General features: G+C 38.6%; 1 protein-coding gene across 1 annotated transcript in view; it reads left to right on the top strand.

Moving 5' to 3' along the window:
• sh3bp5 (SH3-domain binding protein 5) overlaps nt 1-15,246 on the top strand; it is a 40,378-nt gene that overhangs the window by 22,615 nt on the left and 2,517 nt on the right. Inside the window, 6 exon segments of the mRNA NM_203882.2 lie at nt 483-611; nt 8,528-8,692; nt 9,980-10,110; nt 11,888-11,930; nt 12,544-12,760; nt 14,527-14,787. Of these exon segments, the coding sequence (NP_989213.2) occupies nt 483-611; nt 8,528-8,692; nt 9,980-10,110; nt 11,888-11,930; nt 12,544-12,760; nt 14,527-14,787 (946 nt within the window).

The raw sequence follows: 15,246 nt of genomic DNA on the forward strand, positions 1-15,246 counted from the left end.
TCATGTTTTTGAGTAAACACATTGTTCCATTGTTGCTTATAAAGAAGAAAAATGTGCGTTTGAATTTAGGTGATCTGTCAGATTAAAAACAGGTTGTATGATTTATATCTTGAAACTATGGCCTTCCATCTATTGTGCATCTTCAGTTCAAGGTCCAAAAGGATGAACATCCTAAATTTTCTTTCTAAGTTCAAGTTGGATGTGGACTGATCATTATAATCTATGGATAATGGCAAATCATGTGTAGAAATGATGTTATACTCTAGCAGTTATGGCATTGTTGATGTATATTATAAAATATGGCAGCAGTTATGTTTCTTTTGAGTTATGAATATATGTATGCTTTAGTTAAGTTCATGAAGGCTTGTCATTATGCATGTAAGTAGCCTATAACACATTTATACAAGGCATTGTTTTGCCAGGAAGGAAGAGTTTAATTTTGCTTCCTTTACATGACTGCCTTTATGTTTAATTATCTGCAGGATGCCAGACAGAAGTTCCGCTCCGTACTAACTGAAGCTACCCTGAAACTCGATGAGATGGTCAAGAAGATTGGGAAAGCTGTGGAGGATTCTAAACCTTACTGGGAAGCCCGAAAAGTTGCCAGACAGGTACATTTCAGTTTGAACACAATACTGATCAATCACTGGCTGGGCAGCATTGTTACTTCAGGTACCACAGAAATAACATACCAGTTATTTTCATCCAAAACTTGTGAAATAGTTTTTTTTCACTCTAGCAGTGTTTTTATTCATTTGCACTGTAGTCTTCAAGTATCAGCTTTATAAACAGAAATCCTGCGATTAAGGAACAGAGCCATTTTAGCTTGGATTCTTAAGGGCAATGACAGCCAGGGTGACAACCATGGAAAATATCCTCTTCCGCAGGCATCAAAGCATCCAAATATACCTGCCTCTCTGCCTTCATTGGAATCACTACATTTAAAACACTTTACATGCTCTGATCCCTGGCAATCCTGCGATTTTAGTAAGCAGGCATATTTTTGTAATTACCCGGGATTGCTGCATGTAAAGTTTGTTTTACATGCAGCGATACCAGTAAATGTAGTGGGGCAGGTATTTTTTTAAAGCTTTGTTGCTTCCTATAATTTGTTTTAGATGGGTAGAACATTTCTTAGTTGACAATGCATCACTTCTGGCACTTGGTGTTGAAATGACATCTGCTTGTTATTAATTTGAAGCAACCCACCTGCATCTCACTCTGTCCTATTGGAACTAGTGTTTTTTTTCTGTCTGGCATTAATATGGGGTACGCCGCTCAGAGCTTTGAGTGCTTTCTGGGAGTGTTGGGAAGCATAATCTTTACTTGTCTACTTGCCTTGAAAATATGGACCTGACTTTCGTTAATGTTTACTCGCTCTTTATGCCCTAGTCATACCTCTCCTTTCCTATTTATTACCTTTAGCTTAGTGATCATTGGTCCATAGATTCCCCATAACCACTTGCAGGTAACAGGGTCTAGCTTTAATGCATTTTGCAGAACACACTTCCTTCCCCAAAAATGCAAAAACATATTTTAAGATACTATATAAAAAAACAAACTATCAACTATATAGTGTAGAGCAATATAAAAACCAAATGCTCCTGCTGTTTTCCTCTCTAAGCCTGTGATATTCAGTGAGAATTGCAGAGAGACTAAGAGAGAGTGTACATGTTTGTGTGCTTTAGTAGCTGTGTGATGTGATGGTATCTGTGCTGGGGCTGCTAAGAGAAACCCACTAATAGCTGACACTTGACCTGTTTGCATTGCACACTATGTCCGCTGATGGATATCCGTGCTTTCACTTTTGGCTTTCCTGAAAAAGCCAAAAGTGCAATGTATGCATGGGGAAAATGATTCAAGAAAAATGTACTGCTGATAATTAGCTTTCATTTGTGGGTGTGTCCTTTTTATAAACCAAGCAGCCCTTAGGGCAGATGAAGAAGGCATATCTCACTTGTCTGCAGCTTGCATGGTCCACAATGGCAACTGTAGATCAGAATGGTGATGGTAACACTTTCTATTGGTGTTACCAAAACTGCAGCTCTTCATTTGCACTCACTGACAATTGGAGGCCATGAAGGAGATGAAATATGTTGTAGTTACATAACAGCCTAATGGCCATTGGTTGGAAAGTTCTTCTTTAATACAAAACCAAACTATATTGCTCAATTTCTAAATTAGAAGTATATATAACTGTTTCATTATTCTAAAAAAAACAAATGTTTTACTTTTTCATTCATTCTGTGCTCCAGACTTAAAGAACTGTTTTGTCCTGCTCATGGAGTCAACTAATTACCCTAATAAATTGTTTGCTCATAGAAATAATATTTAAAGGAACTTCTTAACCTGCCAGTTATATATTGCACAAAAAAAGGATATATTTATGAATTGTTTACTTGCTATGTACTGCAATCTCTCAGTTAATTTAGTATAAAATATTACATAGACCCATAATATGATTTGGTTTCGAGATCTAAAGCTATACAGACTTGTCTATGAAATACCAGGAATATGAATTAGAACTATTGACATTGGCATGTAAATATATTAAAGTATGTTGTTTCTGCCCATTAAATGCCTTCTGTTAATTTGTAAGTTACAATAAATTGTTATCTTGGTTTCTCTGTACATGTCTGTTTGGTCTGATCTACAGGAGCACTCACACACACACTTGTGCTCACAATGTGTACATTTATCCAAGGACGTTTTCTGCATTCCCCTAATGAACCACTCTGTGCAAATCAGTTTGGTGGCTTGTAGCCAAGCAATCCTTAAGAATAGTTTATTATTGGAGAGCAGACACAACTGATATGTATCTCATGGAAGGAACTCACATTGCAGTAACCTTTTGTTATTTTAATGTGAACATGTAAAATATCCTTAAATGACTCATGCTGGTATTTTTTGGTTATTACTGAAGGGAAAAAAAGCTGTAATAGGAAGTTAAATGATATCAGTTGCTGCCTATTCCTCATGGCTTCAATGGCATCAGCATGTCGCAGCATAGAAGGGTTGGCTGCCAGCTCAGAAACACATACTTTTTGGGTCAAAATAGTGGCAAGCGGATGCCGTTAAAGTCAATGCCTTGAGCCTCAGGTGGTATCAGGTTGTTTTGGAGTTCTTCCTGTTAATGCAGCCAAGGATATGCAATGTGTAACATAGTATTTGCAAAACAAACAATAAAGAATTGCTGGATAAAAAGTCAAATAGTTTTTGCATATAGATGCGGGGTTGAGAGTGTGGCTCAAATGAATTATGGTTACAATATTGTTATAACTAATACAGAAAAGGCAAATGTGCTAAATCAGTTATTTTCTTCAGTGTACAGAATAGAGGTGCCAGAGTGCCAAGACCCGCCCAATAGCTGCACTGTTGGCTCAGCTCAATCTAGTCGGTGGCTGAAGCAGGATATGGTACATAAAGGGTTACTCAAAATGAATGTGAACAAGACACCAGGGCCGGGCCAGATGGAATACACCCTCGGGTAGTGAGAAAGCTTAGTTCAGTGCTAGCCAGGCTTCTATTTCTGATATTCAAACAAACGGTTTTGGAGGTCACCCCACAATTGCTTAAGCAAAAATATCTGTTTTCCCCAAGCTTACATAGGGGCAAACAGAATATTAATGCAAATCAATCAGTTACTCAATGCACAATTACTCAATTTACATTTTGTCCAACTGTCCTATATTATGCATTGTAATTGTGTTTACTGTTTTGTGAATATTTACCATATAAAGAGCATTATATGTTAAACATACCTTTTGCTGCCTTTTTTGTGGTAAGTAGGTGTGCATTGAGTATTTGATTGATTTTGCTCTATTTATGATATTCTCAGACTCACTTTCATCTGGTATGGACTATGAATTGGAGGAAAGCTGATGAAATTCCTATATTTTAAAAAAAGATGACAATCTCAGCCTGGCAATTATAGGCCAGTAAGTTTGACATCAGTGGTGGGCAAGTTATTTAAAGGCTTGTTAAGGGATCAAATACAAAATTATGTTCTGGAGAATGGCATTATGAGCAGTAATCAGCATGGCTTTATGAAGGACAGGTCATGTCAGACCAATTTAATTGCTTTCTATGATGAGGTTAGTAAGAGCAAGGGCACCCATTCCAATAACAAAAAGGAGGTTCCGTCTAAATATTCAGTGAGAATAATGAGGTTGTGGAATTCTCTCCCTGTCATACTGGCTGATACATTAGATAGCTTCAAAAAGGGGTTGGATGGCTTTTTAGCAAGTGTGGGAATACAGGGTTATTTAAGGGAGTCAGGAAGGAATTTTTTCCCCATTTGTGGCAAATTAGAGAGGGTTTTTAGCCTTCCTCTGGAACTAGTAGTTAGGCAGGTTATGCATAAAAGGTTTAACCTGATGGACATCTGTTTTTTTTTCAACTTAACTTACTATGGTACTATGTTAGTTACATAACCTTTAGTATTGCTTTTCTTATTTTTGTGAGCCATCTCAAAGACACTGCTGAACATTTATATCCATGATTCCTCCCTTGCTTTACTGAAAATCTTGCTTTTTTTACAGGATTGTCTCTGTAACACTGTTAGTTTAGATTTTCTAGCCCAAAATACCCTGATGAACTCTTTGACGTTTAGAGTAAATGAACAATTACCAATTACATAAAAAAAGCACAGTCAAGTTCTGTCATTTATTAACCTTGTAAATGGGAAAAGAGGTGTGTTTTGCAGGCTTCACAGTGCATATAAAAGAGACTTTGAAAGTAACATTGTTAAAGGAACAGCGGCACCACCAAAAAATTACTTTAAATTTTCAAAGTATTTAAAATATAATGTACTGTAGCTCTGTGGTGTTAAAAGTTGTATGTTTGCTTTAGAAAGACTACTAGTTTATATAAACAAAGCTGCTGTGTAGCCATGGGGGAAGCCATTCAAGCTGGGAAAAAAAGGTGAAAAGGTACAGGTTACATAGCAGATAAGCTGTGAAGATCCCTTTGTATTCTATAAAGTTTATCTGTTATCTTCTATGTAACCTGTGCCTTTTCTCCTTTTTTCCAGCTTAAATAGTTACCCCTATGGCTACACAGCAGCTTTGTATGTATGTGTGTATATATAAACTATGCCATTATCCTATCCAGTTTAGATTATTGTAACCTCCTCCTCTCTCCCCTACAGTTAGTGTTTGCTGCTAGGATGCTCCTGCTCTCTTCAAGAGGGAATTTGTTCATCTTCTGGTAAACCCCCTGTCCTTGCTGTCTGTTAAACAAAGGACATCATACAAAATCTTTTTGCTAACATTTATGTCTGCCCCTACCACCATATTTTTACACCAGCCACACTGATTGCCAACTCTTGTCCAAGACCTTTTTTTCCTTGCAGCTTCTTACCTCTGGAATTCTATTCCTGAATTCCTCTGTAGGGAACACTCTCTTATTCTCTTCAGAAATATACCCTTTAAGGGTAATGTCCCAGGGAGAGATTTGTCTCCCATGATAGGTCTTCTACCGCAGGTGACTAATCTCTCCAAAATGCCTTTCCACTGGCCATATAGGGAATCACCGGTGGTGAAGTTGTGTGAAGTGCCTGCAGAAAGGATACTTTGTGCGACTTTGGAAAGTTACACATACATCAGGTTCATGTTACACAGAAACTTTATTATGCTTTATTCTTGTACTTCAGTGCATTAGAGACCACTGGAACCATAGAAAACAACGAGCTTAGAGACACTTGCCTCCCTGCTCTGCTTGGGGCTATAATATTAATGCTGTAATACACCTCTCAGTGTATGCTCTATACTCTAAAACAATCTGTACCGCAAAGTGCTATACAAATATAAAATATTACTTTTCCCCTTAAAGGCCCATAGGCCACAAGTAAGCAAGATTCTACCTCAGATCTGGTGGCTGCAAATAATTACTAAAAAATGTCACTAAGTGGGGCTTTGCTTGGATTCCTCTGAGTCTAAAGCAATAGCATCTGATGACCTGATGGTCTATTTTCAGTTTTGCACAACCTGCAGAAGTGTTTAAATGTTGTAAAAATGCTTTTAGTGACTTGTGTAGATAAACTTTAAATTCATTTTATTAGCTAACACTTTCTCCCAGAAATTATAATGATACACAACAAATCAACAATTTAAAAAATAAAAAAAAATAGTTATATAAAACACCATTTCAGTGGTGTAACTATTAAGGATGCCATACTGTAGGCAAGTGTATGTGCTCTCCTAGCCATCAGCCTGCAGGCTGAACAGATGGGTATTGTACAAGGTGCCATACTTTTTATGGCTTTTCTATTGTTCTGATTGTTCAGTCAGACATCTCCTTTTCGCTTCCCCTTCTGCCACTGCACTATAAACTAACAAAAAAGGTGCATGAGCCAAAGCATGAGGGTACTTTGCGCTATACTCCCTAAAGACTAATCAAAGAAGCAGGAGGTAAGTACAGGGCCGGTTTTCAAGTCCTTGTGTGTGCGGCTCTCTGTTCATATATTGTCTCATTTTAGCCAGCACCCAGGGCATTTGAACTTTTATAGGGTGTGCTCCACTCTTCCTTGTATATATATGTGTATATATATATGTATTTATTGTATTTATTATATCACTTGTCCTCCCTGTGAGTAATTTTGTATTCTGTAAGACTGTACAGCGCTGCGTACCCTTGTGGCGCTTTAGAAATAAAGTTATACATACATACAAGTACAGGGCCCTGTTGCAGTCTGACACTCCCTAACGAATGAGACTGAATGACAAGGATGAGTAAGGAATGGGACACCTAGGTGCCTCCCACCCCTCATGAACACTTTGCTGCTAAACTCAGGAGTGCAGAGATCTGTGGCAATTTTTGTAAACCTGGCAGGCTGGAAAAAAATATGGTAAATTGTTTTCATTTTTGCACTTTGCACCCTGCCTTTCAGTTTACAAATGTGTTACAGCAATATGAGTCATGGAAGGGTCTATTGGTTTGCAAATGTCTCAGTAGTTGGTAGAATTTCCCTTTAAGTAAAATTACAGCAGCTACTTGCTAAAGTAAAGTACAAGTGAGATCAGTCAAAAACATTGTACTCTCATTAAAACATAAACCATAGCTTTCATCTGTAGCGCTAGTTTTTTACAAGCTATGTGATGTCCGTGTCTGGGATCCAGTTATTTAGGCAGTTGGACTGCACCTCCATTATTATCAGATGATTTACCTGGATAGGTTTGAGAGCACTGCTTACAAATATAGGTGTATAGGGATGGTTAGAGAGCTAATGTTAAAATGCTGGATGAAATGCATAAAAACATCTAAACAAAGAATGGTAGGCTTTATGTAATGTTCTCCGACAAGCTTGCCTTGTGGTGACTACAAAAGAAATGAGAGAATAAGAACATGCTTCACTGGTTTGATACAAAGGCCTTGAACATGGATAAATAACCATAAAATGAATGACCCCTGACAAAAAACAACACCCTGCGGCAGGCTTTGTCCTCCTAGGTAGACTGCTCCTCTGTCTATAGAGATACACCCACAAGAATATTCTTCTATCTGTGTCTCTAATGATGGCTATATTTTGTGACAAGAGTCCTTTGTCTGGCCTGGTTTTACTGATCTCTCTGTATACTAGATAATCACATTGTGCAGTAGCCTTGACAAGCCACTTATAGCCATCTGTGTGCTAAATAAAACTGCTACTGTTCTGCTAATAAGACACTGTCATAGCCTTATCCTTAATGACCCAAGCTCTACTACACTTTAAAAAAAAAAAAAAAAAAAGTCCCATTGGTGACATATAAATAAACACACTGAAATGTGTGGAGATGACATATTGATATTAGTAAATATAAACTGGAAAGCGCTATTTTCAAATTATTTTGAAAATGTTCTCCTTTCCTGTTTTAATTTCTGTGGTTTTTCTTTTTTGCCAGCAAGGAACATTTAACCTGCTGCCCCTTGGCAGATGAAATTATATTTCCCAATACAGTGAGCTGAGCCATATAGTACATGCTGACAAGCCACAACGGCTGACATTTCCTGGTAGTGTTTTCTTTTCCTTAGATTCTTGCTTTCTGTTTTTTTGTTGCCAATCGCAAAAATGCAGGCTGAGAATCCACCCTTACGGTGCTAACTGCTTTCTGATGTGCCTTTACCCTGAACTATGTGTCAGCCCTTGGGGTAGGTACACAGAGCAGCTATTGGTACAGAAATGCTTTAGCATGCATTTTGGCGCCAAAATCTGCTACAAAGGGGTGCAGGCACATCAGAAAGCTGGTAGAAGTGTAGGGTCAGATTTTCAGCCTGCGTTTATCCGCTGGCCGAGAATCTGCCTGGCATGGCCCTAGCCTAAGGGTGCCTTCTTAGCTGATGCTCTGACCCATAGTTTTTACAATGATAAGAAAACCCAAGCCTCTCACTATAAAGAATATAAGGAAAAACTCCTTTTCTCATGTGCTTGTGTGTTACCGAATCTGCCAGCCTTTAATTTGAAAAAATGGTGTGTTTTATTTCTGTATTTGAGCTCTTTTATGGTTGCAAAGATATGCAATATCCCTACCTTTTTAAATTTCATTTTCAGGCCCAGCTAGAAGCACAGAAAGCCACCCAGGACTTCCAGCGTGCCACAGAAGTTCTGCGGGCAGCCAAGGAAACAATATCTCTGGCAGAGCAGAGGCTGCTGGAAGATGACAAACGCCAGTTTGATTCAGCTTGGCAGGAAATGCTGAACCATGCCACACAGCGGGTAAGTCTTAGCAGAGGCTAGGTAAAAACAGAGATGCCTTTTTTACTTGTGGGCTTTTCCTTTATAATCAAAAATCCATTGATGGTGCTAGGGATATCTATAGTGGATATAAAAAGTCAACACACCCCTGATAAAATGTCAGGTTCCTGTGCTGTACAAAAATGAGACAAAGATAAATCATTTCAGAACTTTTTCCACCTTTAATGTGACCTATATACTGTACCACTCAATTGAAAAGCAAACTGAAATCTTTTAGGGGGAGGGAAGAAAACCAAAGAAACTAAAATAATGCGGTTGCATAAGTGTGCACTTAGTGTGCACGTAGACTTTTTATATCCACTGTAGCTGGCCATAGACATTTACACAATATACAGATATTCAGCTTACTTTGTCTATACTGGAGATCCACCTCAGCAACTGTATGTCTTCAGGGCCTTATTCATTGCACTTATTACACTTATTAGTGCAGCTGTTGGTAAAAGGGGATGATGTTTAAAACTGGTGATAAAAAAGCAACTCTGAAGTTGAGCGAATCTGGACTAGGGGTAGGCAGAAGAGGTACCTGCCTAGCGCTAACCCCCCCCCCCCCCTTTGCATCCTAGGCAGGTGCCCTTTTCTGCCTACCCCTAGTTCTGGCCCTGTCCCAGTCCATTAAAGAGTAAACTTACTGGAATCCACTGTTGTTTCAGCTCAAAGGTTATGTGAGTGAAACAGACCTGCTAATAGTTTCTCCAATATGCTGGCTCATAAAGTTATCATGAAACCCTACTTAAACTTATTTGTTGAAGATTACACTTAGTTTAAGCATTAAACTGGTAATGTCTGTGATGTGCACCATTAGTGTGGCAGGCAAAATTAATGAAATCAATAAATTACATGCCCAAGCTTGTCACAGTGCCATTTACATACACAAGTGCCGCAGTTTACCAAATGTTATTGTTATGCAGTTTTAATTGCCGATCTCTGCAGACCACATTGTAATGTTAAATTTATAGCATCCTTATTTGGTCCTTGTCTTGTTATACACACTTTTGCCAGTCCCTTGCCCTTTTGTTCCCCAGAGGAAGCTTTGAACTAGTATTGAGCACACCCACATCTGTAAATTTGTTCCACGTGAGTCTGAAATCGCATGTGGAACAAAGTGTTTATTAAAAATGAGATAAATAAGTCCAACACATGATCCGGAAAAGTTTCTGACCTGTTGCTAAAAATACCTGATATGGATCAGGGTGACCCAGTCCTTCATGCGCCTTTTTGTATAAATGTGCACCTCTTTTGTTTTACAAGGTGATGGAAGAGGAACAGAAGAAGACGCGCAGTGAGCTGGTACATAAGGAGACGGCTGCTAAATACAATGCAGCCATGGGCAGGATGAAGCAGCTGGAGAAGAAACTAAAGAGAACAATCAACAAATCAAAGTAAGCCCTAAGGGACACTAAACAATGTGTTGTGAACAATGATTTTTATGGGCCTGCCTTGGCTGGTGTGATTGCAGAGCTTTACTTCTACTATACTAATTCTATAACTTTATTTAAGCATCAATATTGCGATAATACATACACATCAGCATGCCCATTCCTTCAGATTTCTACCTTATTATTAGCTGTATTAAACCTATATTGTATTATATAGGACTTGATAAAGTTGCTCCTCTATTCTGCTGCAGGGGTGGCATTGTTTCTGAGTTCTTGGCCAGTGGGGCAGGCTCCTTACTCGCTTAGCATAGGAAATGACCTGCTGCTAGGTCAGTGCTTTGCTCTTGACAGATTACACCAGGGCAAAGAATTAAGGTGATATGTGTTGTAGTCCTATTGAATCCACATACATAAAGCAATTTATACAATTTAACAGCCTATAAAAATAAATTCCTTTTGCATGTTCTGGGTCCTAGCGCTTAAATATAGCATACTTTATAAAGATAATTTTCCTTTGACTAGGTGATAAGGTCAATAAAATGTGCATTCGCTGAAGGATTTGTGTGTGGTTTGTCTATTTGATTAGCAGGTGCTGCATTTACCAGCTAAAATTAGCTGCCCAGGTCACATGATGATTATTCTTATATGAACAGGCATGGCTCTGAGCAGGCTATTTATATTTCTTTTTCCCAGTAAACTCTGCTTTTTGTTCATATGAACTGTTTGCTTACAGAGTTTGTAATAATCTGCTGATGTTTTTCCCAGCCGTGCAATTGAACACCATATTCATTGCCACTGCACTTAGTGAAAGCAAGAGCTCAGAGCTTATGTAGGTCATGGCACCTTGTAGCCCAAGAGGCCATTTTTTGATAACAATGGGAACAAAAACTTTTACATTAGTTCTGTGGGCAATGGCCCCCAGGGTGATTAGTCACCGGTGGAAAATCTTGACTACCACAGGTGACTAATCTCCCTAAAATGCTTTTCCACCAGCAATAAAGTAAATCACTAGTGGAAAGGCATACATGTCTCTGTTTTCCAAAGTCATGCAAAGTTGCCTGTAGGAGGAAATGTTACACGACTTGAAGAAAAAAGAAACGTGTATGCCTTTCCACAAGCAATTCACTTTAATGCTGGTGGAAAGGCATTTCAGGGAGATCAGCCTACAGGGGCCCTGCCTACGAACACTGAAGATCTCAATAAAAATATATGACATGTGTAAAGACACTGTTTTATATAAATATAGACTTTTCTATATCTCTATATTTTTCTATTATTATGTGCAAGTAGCAACAGGAACAGTTATTACATGCCAAGCTTTGGGGCCCTTTGTACAGAGCTTTACATAATGGCTGCCCTTTTTCCACTCGAGCTACCCTTTAATGGGGGCATTTACAAGGACAGAGCTAGGACCGATGATGTTGCTGTCCAGAGCAGTAGGTAATTATACTTACTTATGAAGACACATGGCAGTATTTTCCTGGCTCACAAACCAAGTTTGTACAAAAGGAATAGTCTGACTGATATTGGCATTCTACTAAGTGTTTTGTAGGGGAAAGGTGTAACTAAATAATGATGGTTATCAGCACAAGGCTGTGACATCTTCTCACATACCAATTATTGTTATCATGGTGTTATCCCTGCAAGCTGGAATACTCCGCACAAAGCTAAATGGCCTCTGAACCTGACCTAAATGAGGCTGTTATTCATTGTCTGTTTGTATCACAGCAGCTGGATATTATTAACCTTACTGCCTTTTTTTTTTTTTTTTTTTACACAGGCCGTATTTTGAACTCAAGGCAAAGTATTACCTACAGCTTGAGGTAAGCAGGCAGTTTTCACTGTTCATCTCTCTTGCACATCATGTGAGAATATTGGTTTTTCTAATATTTTAAGATTAATGTTTCATTATTTCTTAAATTTACTTAATTGAAGCTATCATAATTTAAAGGAACATAGCCAATAAGCCTTTAAAGCACATTGCTACCAGCGTTCTCCCCCATATTTATTGGGTTAAAGCATAATGGAAACTGTGGTCCAGCAACAATAGAAAAGGATTAATAGCTGTACAATAAAATGTCTTTTAGGTCCTTAAGGGCACACGAGCAGGTTGGTACAAGAGTATTCTCCAGTGAGGATCTTGCCTGATCTGTTTACACTTGATTTTGTCTTCCTGGATACAAACAATTGTTGCTGATTATTTATAACTCTGAACAAGAAAACATCACTAAATCTGCCCTTCCCAATGGGAAGTATAATATTGACAGTCAATATGCTATGGAAATTTAAATATATTAGATAACAATAAGATGGGCTGGCATGGTGCTGTAAGGGTTAAAAAAGAAGGGTATTACTAGGAACACAAGCTTTACATAGGATTTCCCTGCGTAAGAAGAGTGAAGAAGCCAATAATATGCCATGTTTTTGATCTTGCAGCAACTTAAAAAAACAGTGGATGAACTCCAAGCCAAACTCTCTCTAGCAAAGGGAGAATATAAGACTGCCCTCAAAAACCTAGAGATGATCTCTGATGAGATTCATGAAAGACGCAGAACATCGGCTATGGGCCCCAGGGGGAGAGGAGTAGGCTCTGAAGGCAATAATTCACTTGAAGACCTCTCAGCTTGCAAACTGGACTCAGATGCTATATCCAGTGAGTAGATATTTTACTGACAGTAATAAAAACATCTATTTTAATAGTTGAATGCTAAACTTGTGTTTCTCTGCAATTACAGTCTTGTGTTCTCTCCAACAATAGTTTGGGGTAACTTCTCTAAAAAAAATTATAGTACAGTACTTAGTGGTGTATAGGGCTAAGACAATGTTCAGAAATTAGTTTTGTTGGCCTTCAAGTGATTGGCATGGATTATTAACTTGTTTCCACCCTGGCACCAGCTCCACACTATGGAGAACAGTCTCCAATGAGCAGCTGTGGGAAAGTACTTTGTACATATGGGTAGCAAACTGTATACAAGTCAGCTAGGCTGCCTATCTCGCTGAGCACTGGTGGGATGGCAGTGCTGATATCCAGGGGGGTCTCCCTTTTCAGCCTGCTTTTCCTGCCTGCCACTAAAGCAAACTTCTTCAGATGCAGTAATCCAACCCTGTTATTAAAGAGGTAGAACACCCCTAGGGTCAACATGAGCTGAATATATAGGATTTGTTCTGCAAATATTATTCTGCCTGTTTTTTAGATTAAGCAATTATACTATTGCACATCTTGGAGTTCAGGGTACCAGGACACATGCACATTATGTAACATTTTGCCTGATGATGGGCTGTTAGCTATGAGAAGAGTAAAAATAACCTATGCTTTTACCGGATTTAAACTGCCTTACAAACCTTATGTACTACAAACCTTATGTCTACAGCACTGAAATGAAAGTGTCTGGTAACTTGCATGTAGAAAGATCAGCTGAACCGGCACACAAATGGTTACTTGCAGTATAAGAAAAGACTGATTTGATTCTTACACTTAGTCCTACAAACTACAGGCCTTCTCAGAAAGTGTTGTCAGGCTAATAGGAGTGCTTGTAGCAACCTACCTGAAAATTATGCATATTTAACTCTATATTGATGTACATCTCTGCATGAATAAGTAGCACTATAAATATATAAACATACAGGTATTGGATCTATTATGCAAAATAGATGGCTAAATTGCTAAAAATTCATTTAAACATTAAATAAACCCAATGGGATAGTTTTGACACCATTATGGGTTCATGCAGCTTACTTAGGATCATGTATACTTCCAAAATCATTTGTCATTACTTGTTGAGCTGTGCAAAAAACCCCCAGGAATTTACAATTAGATAAAGCCTGCATGTAATCTATCTGTAAGGCAGGGACATGGTGGACTTGGCGCTTGATTGGCATTGCTTCTGTGTTTGCAGAAATGTGATAGTGTTTCATTTGAGTACTGGCTGTGCTTTGTCTTCTGAATTTGGCTGACCTAGCAAAGCTCCAGTGCTTTGTTTTCCATACAGCAATTACAGCCTGATCCTTTCAACATCAAGAGCCACAAAAACACCCACTATGGTAGAACTTAATCATACCAGTACTGACTGAGTCTGAAGGGACAGTGGTGCTAGAACAACTACTAGTAAATCAAATCTTTAATCCAGATATGTATGCTGGGCATTCCATTGTTCATAGAAAAAAAACACATATATATGCTAGGATAATGTTACATCTTGCCAATAGAATGCCTGATAAATTCTTCATTTGGACACCATCCTTCCATGTTATATTTGTAATGTTATTCATTTTATTTTACCAGAAATGTTAGTTCATTGATTTTCTAACCTCCTAGTTCTCTGAACTTTTAATTTGGAAATGTCTGTGGAATTAAGACAGTCTGTACAGGAACAAGCAAAGTGAATACATTCAGTGCCAATGTGTTTATATATATTGCAGTGACATCAGAGGTGTTTGATGAGGACAACCTCAGTAGCTTGGTCTCTGAAGAAGATTCTGAAACCCAGTCTCTGTCTAGCTTTAGCTCTGGCCCAACCAGCCCTTCTGAGATTCCAAGTTCATTTCCTAGTGCCCCTCGACCCGGAAGCCTGGAATTATCAAGCCCTTTGTCTCTTTCCGACTTTGGTTTGATTTCACCAGTACTAGGCCCTCGAAGTGAATGCAGTGGGGCTTCCTCCCCGGAGTGTGATCTAGAAAGAGGTAAGATAGGGGTTCATGTTGCTTTATATTAGTAGCTGCTTATCGACAGCTTGTCACTTATACAATGCACATTTACTATATCTGTCTTCTGTTATTCCTAATTACCATAAAAGTTATAAAATCATATTAATATACAGTTTGCTCACAGCTGAGCAGCTTTAACAGGAAACAATAATGTTACATGGTTATTTCTAGGTTTGCTGTATTTTTTAGATAGAATTTCCAGCTGAACAATAAGGGCACTGCCAATAAGGGCTGTTCTTGCGGATCAATGCAGACTGAAAATCCAAACCTGTGCTCCAAAAAGCTTATTGATTTGCCTGCATGCAGAGACATTGCATCAGCCTGGATGCAGGTTCATGGAGCTGATTTCATTGCGAAACGGCATACACAAGCAGTTTTGCGCCAAAATCTGCTAAACTGCCCAATAAGCTTTTTGGAGCCTAGAGGCAGATTTGG

Source organism: Xenopus tropicalis, chromosome 6, assembly GCF_000004195.4.
Source record: "Xenopus tropicalis strain Nigerian chromosome 6, UCB_Xtro_10.0, whole genome shotgun sequence".
NCBI classification, from domain to species: Eukaryota; Metazoa; Chordata; class Amphibia; order Anura; family Pipidae; genus Xenopus; species Xenopus tropicalis.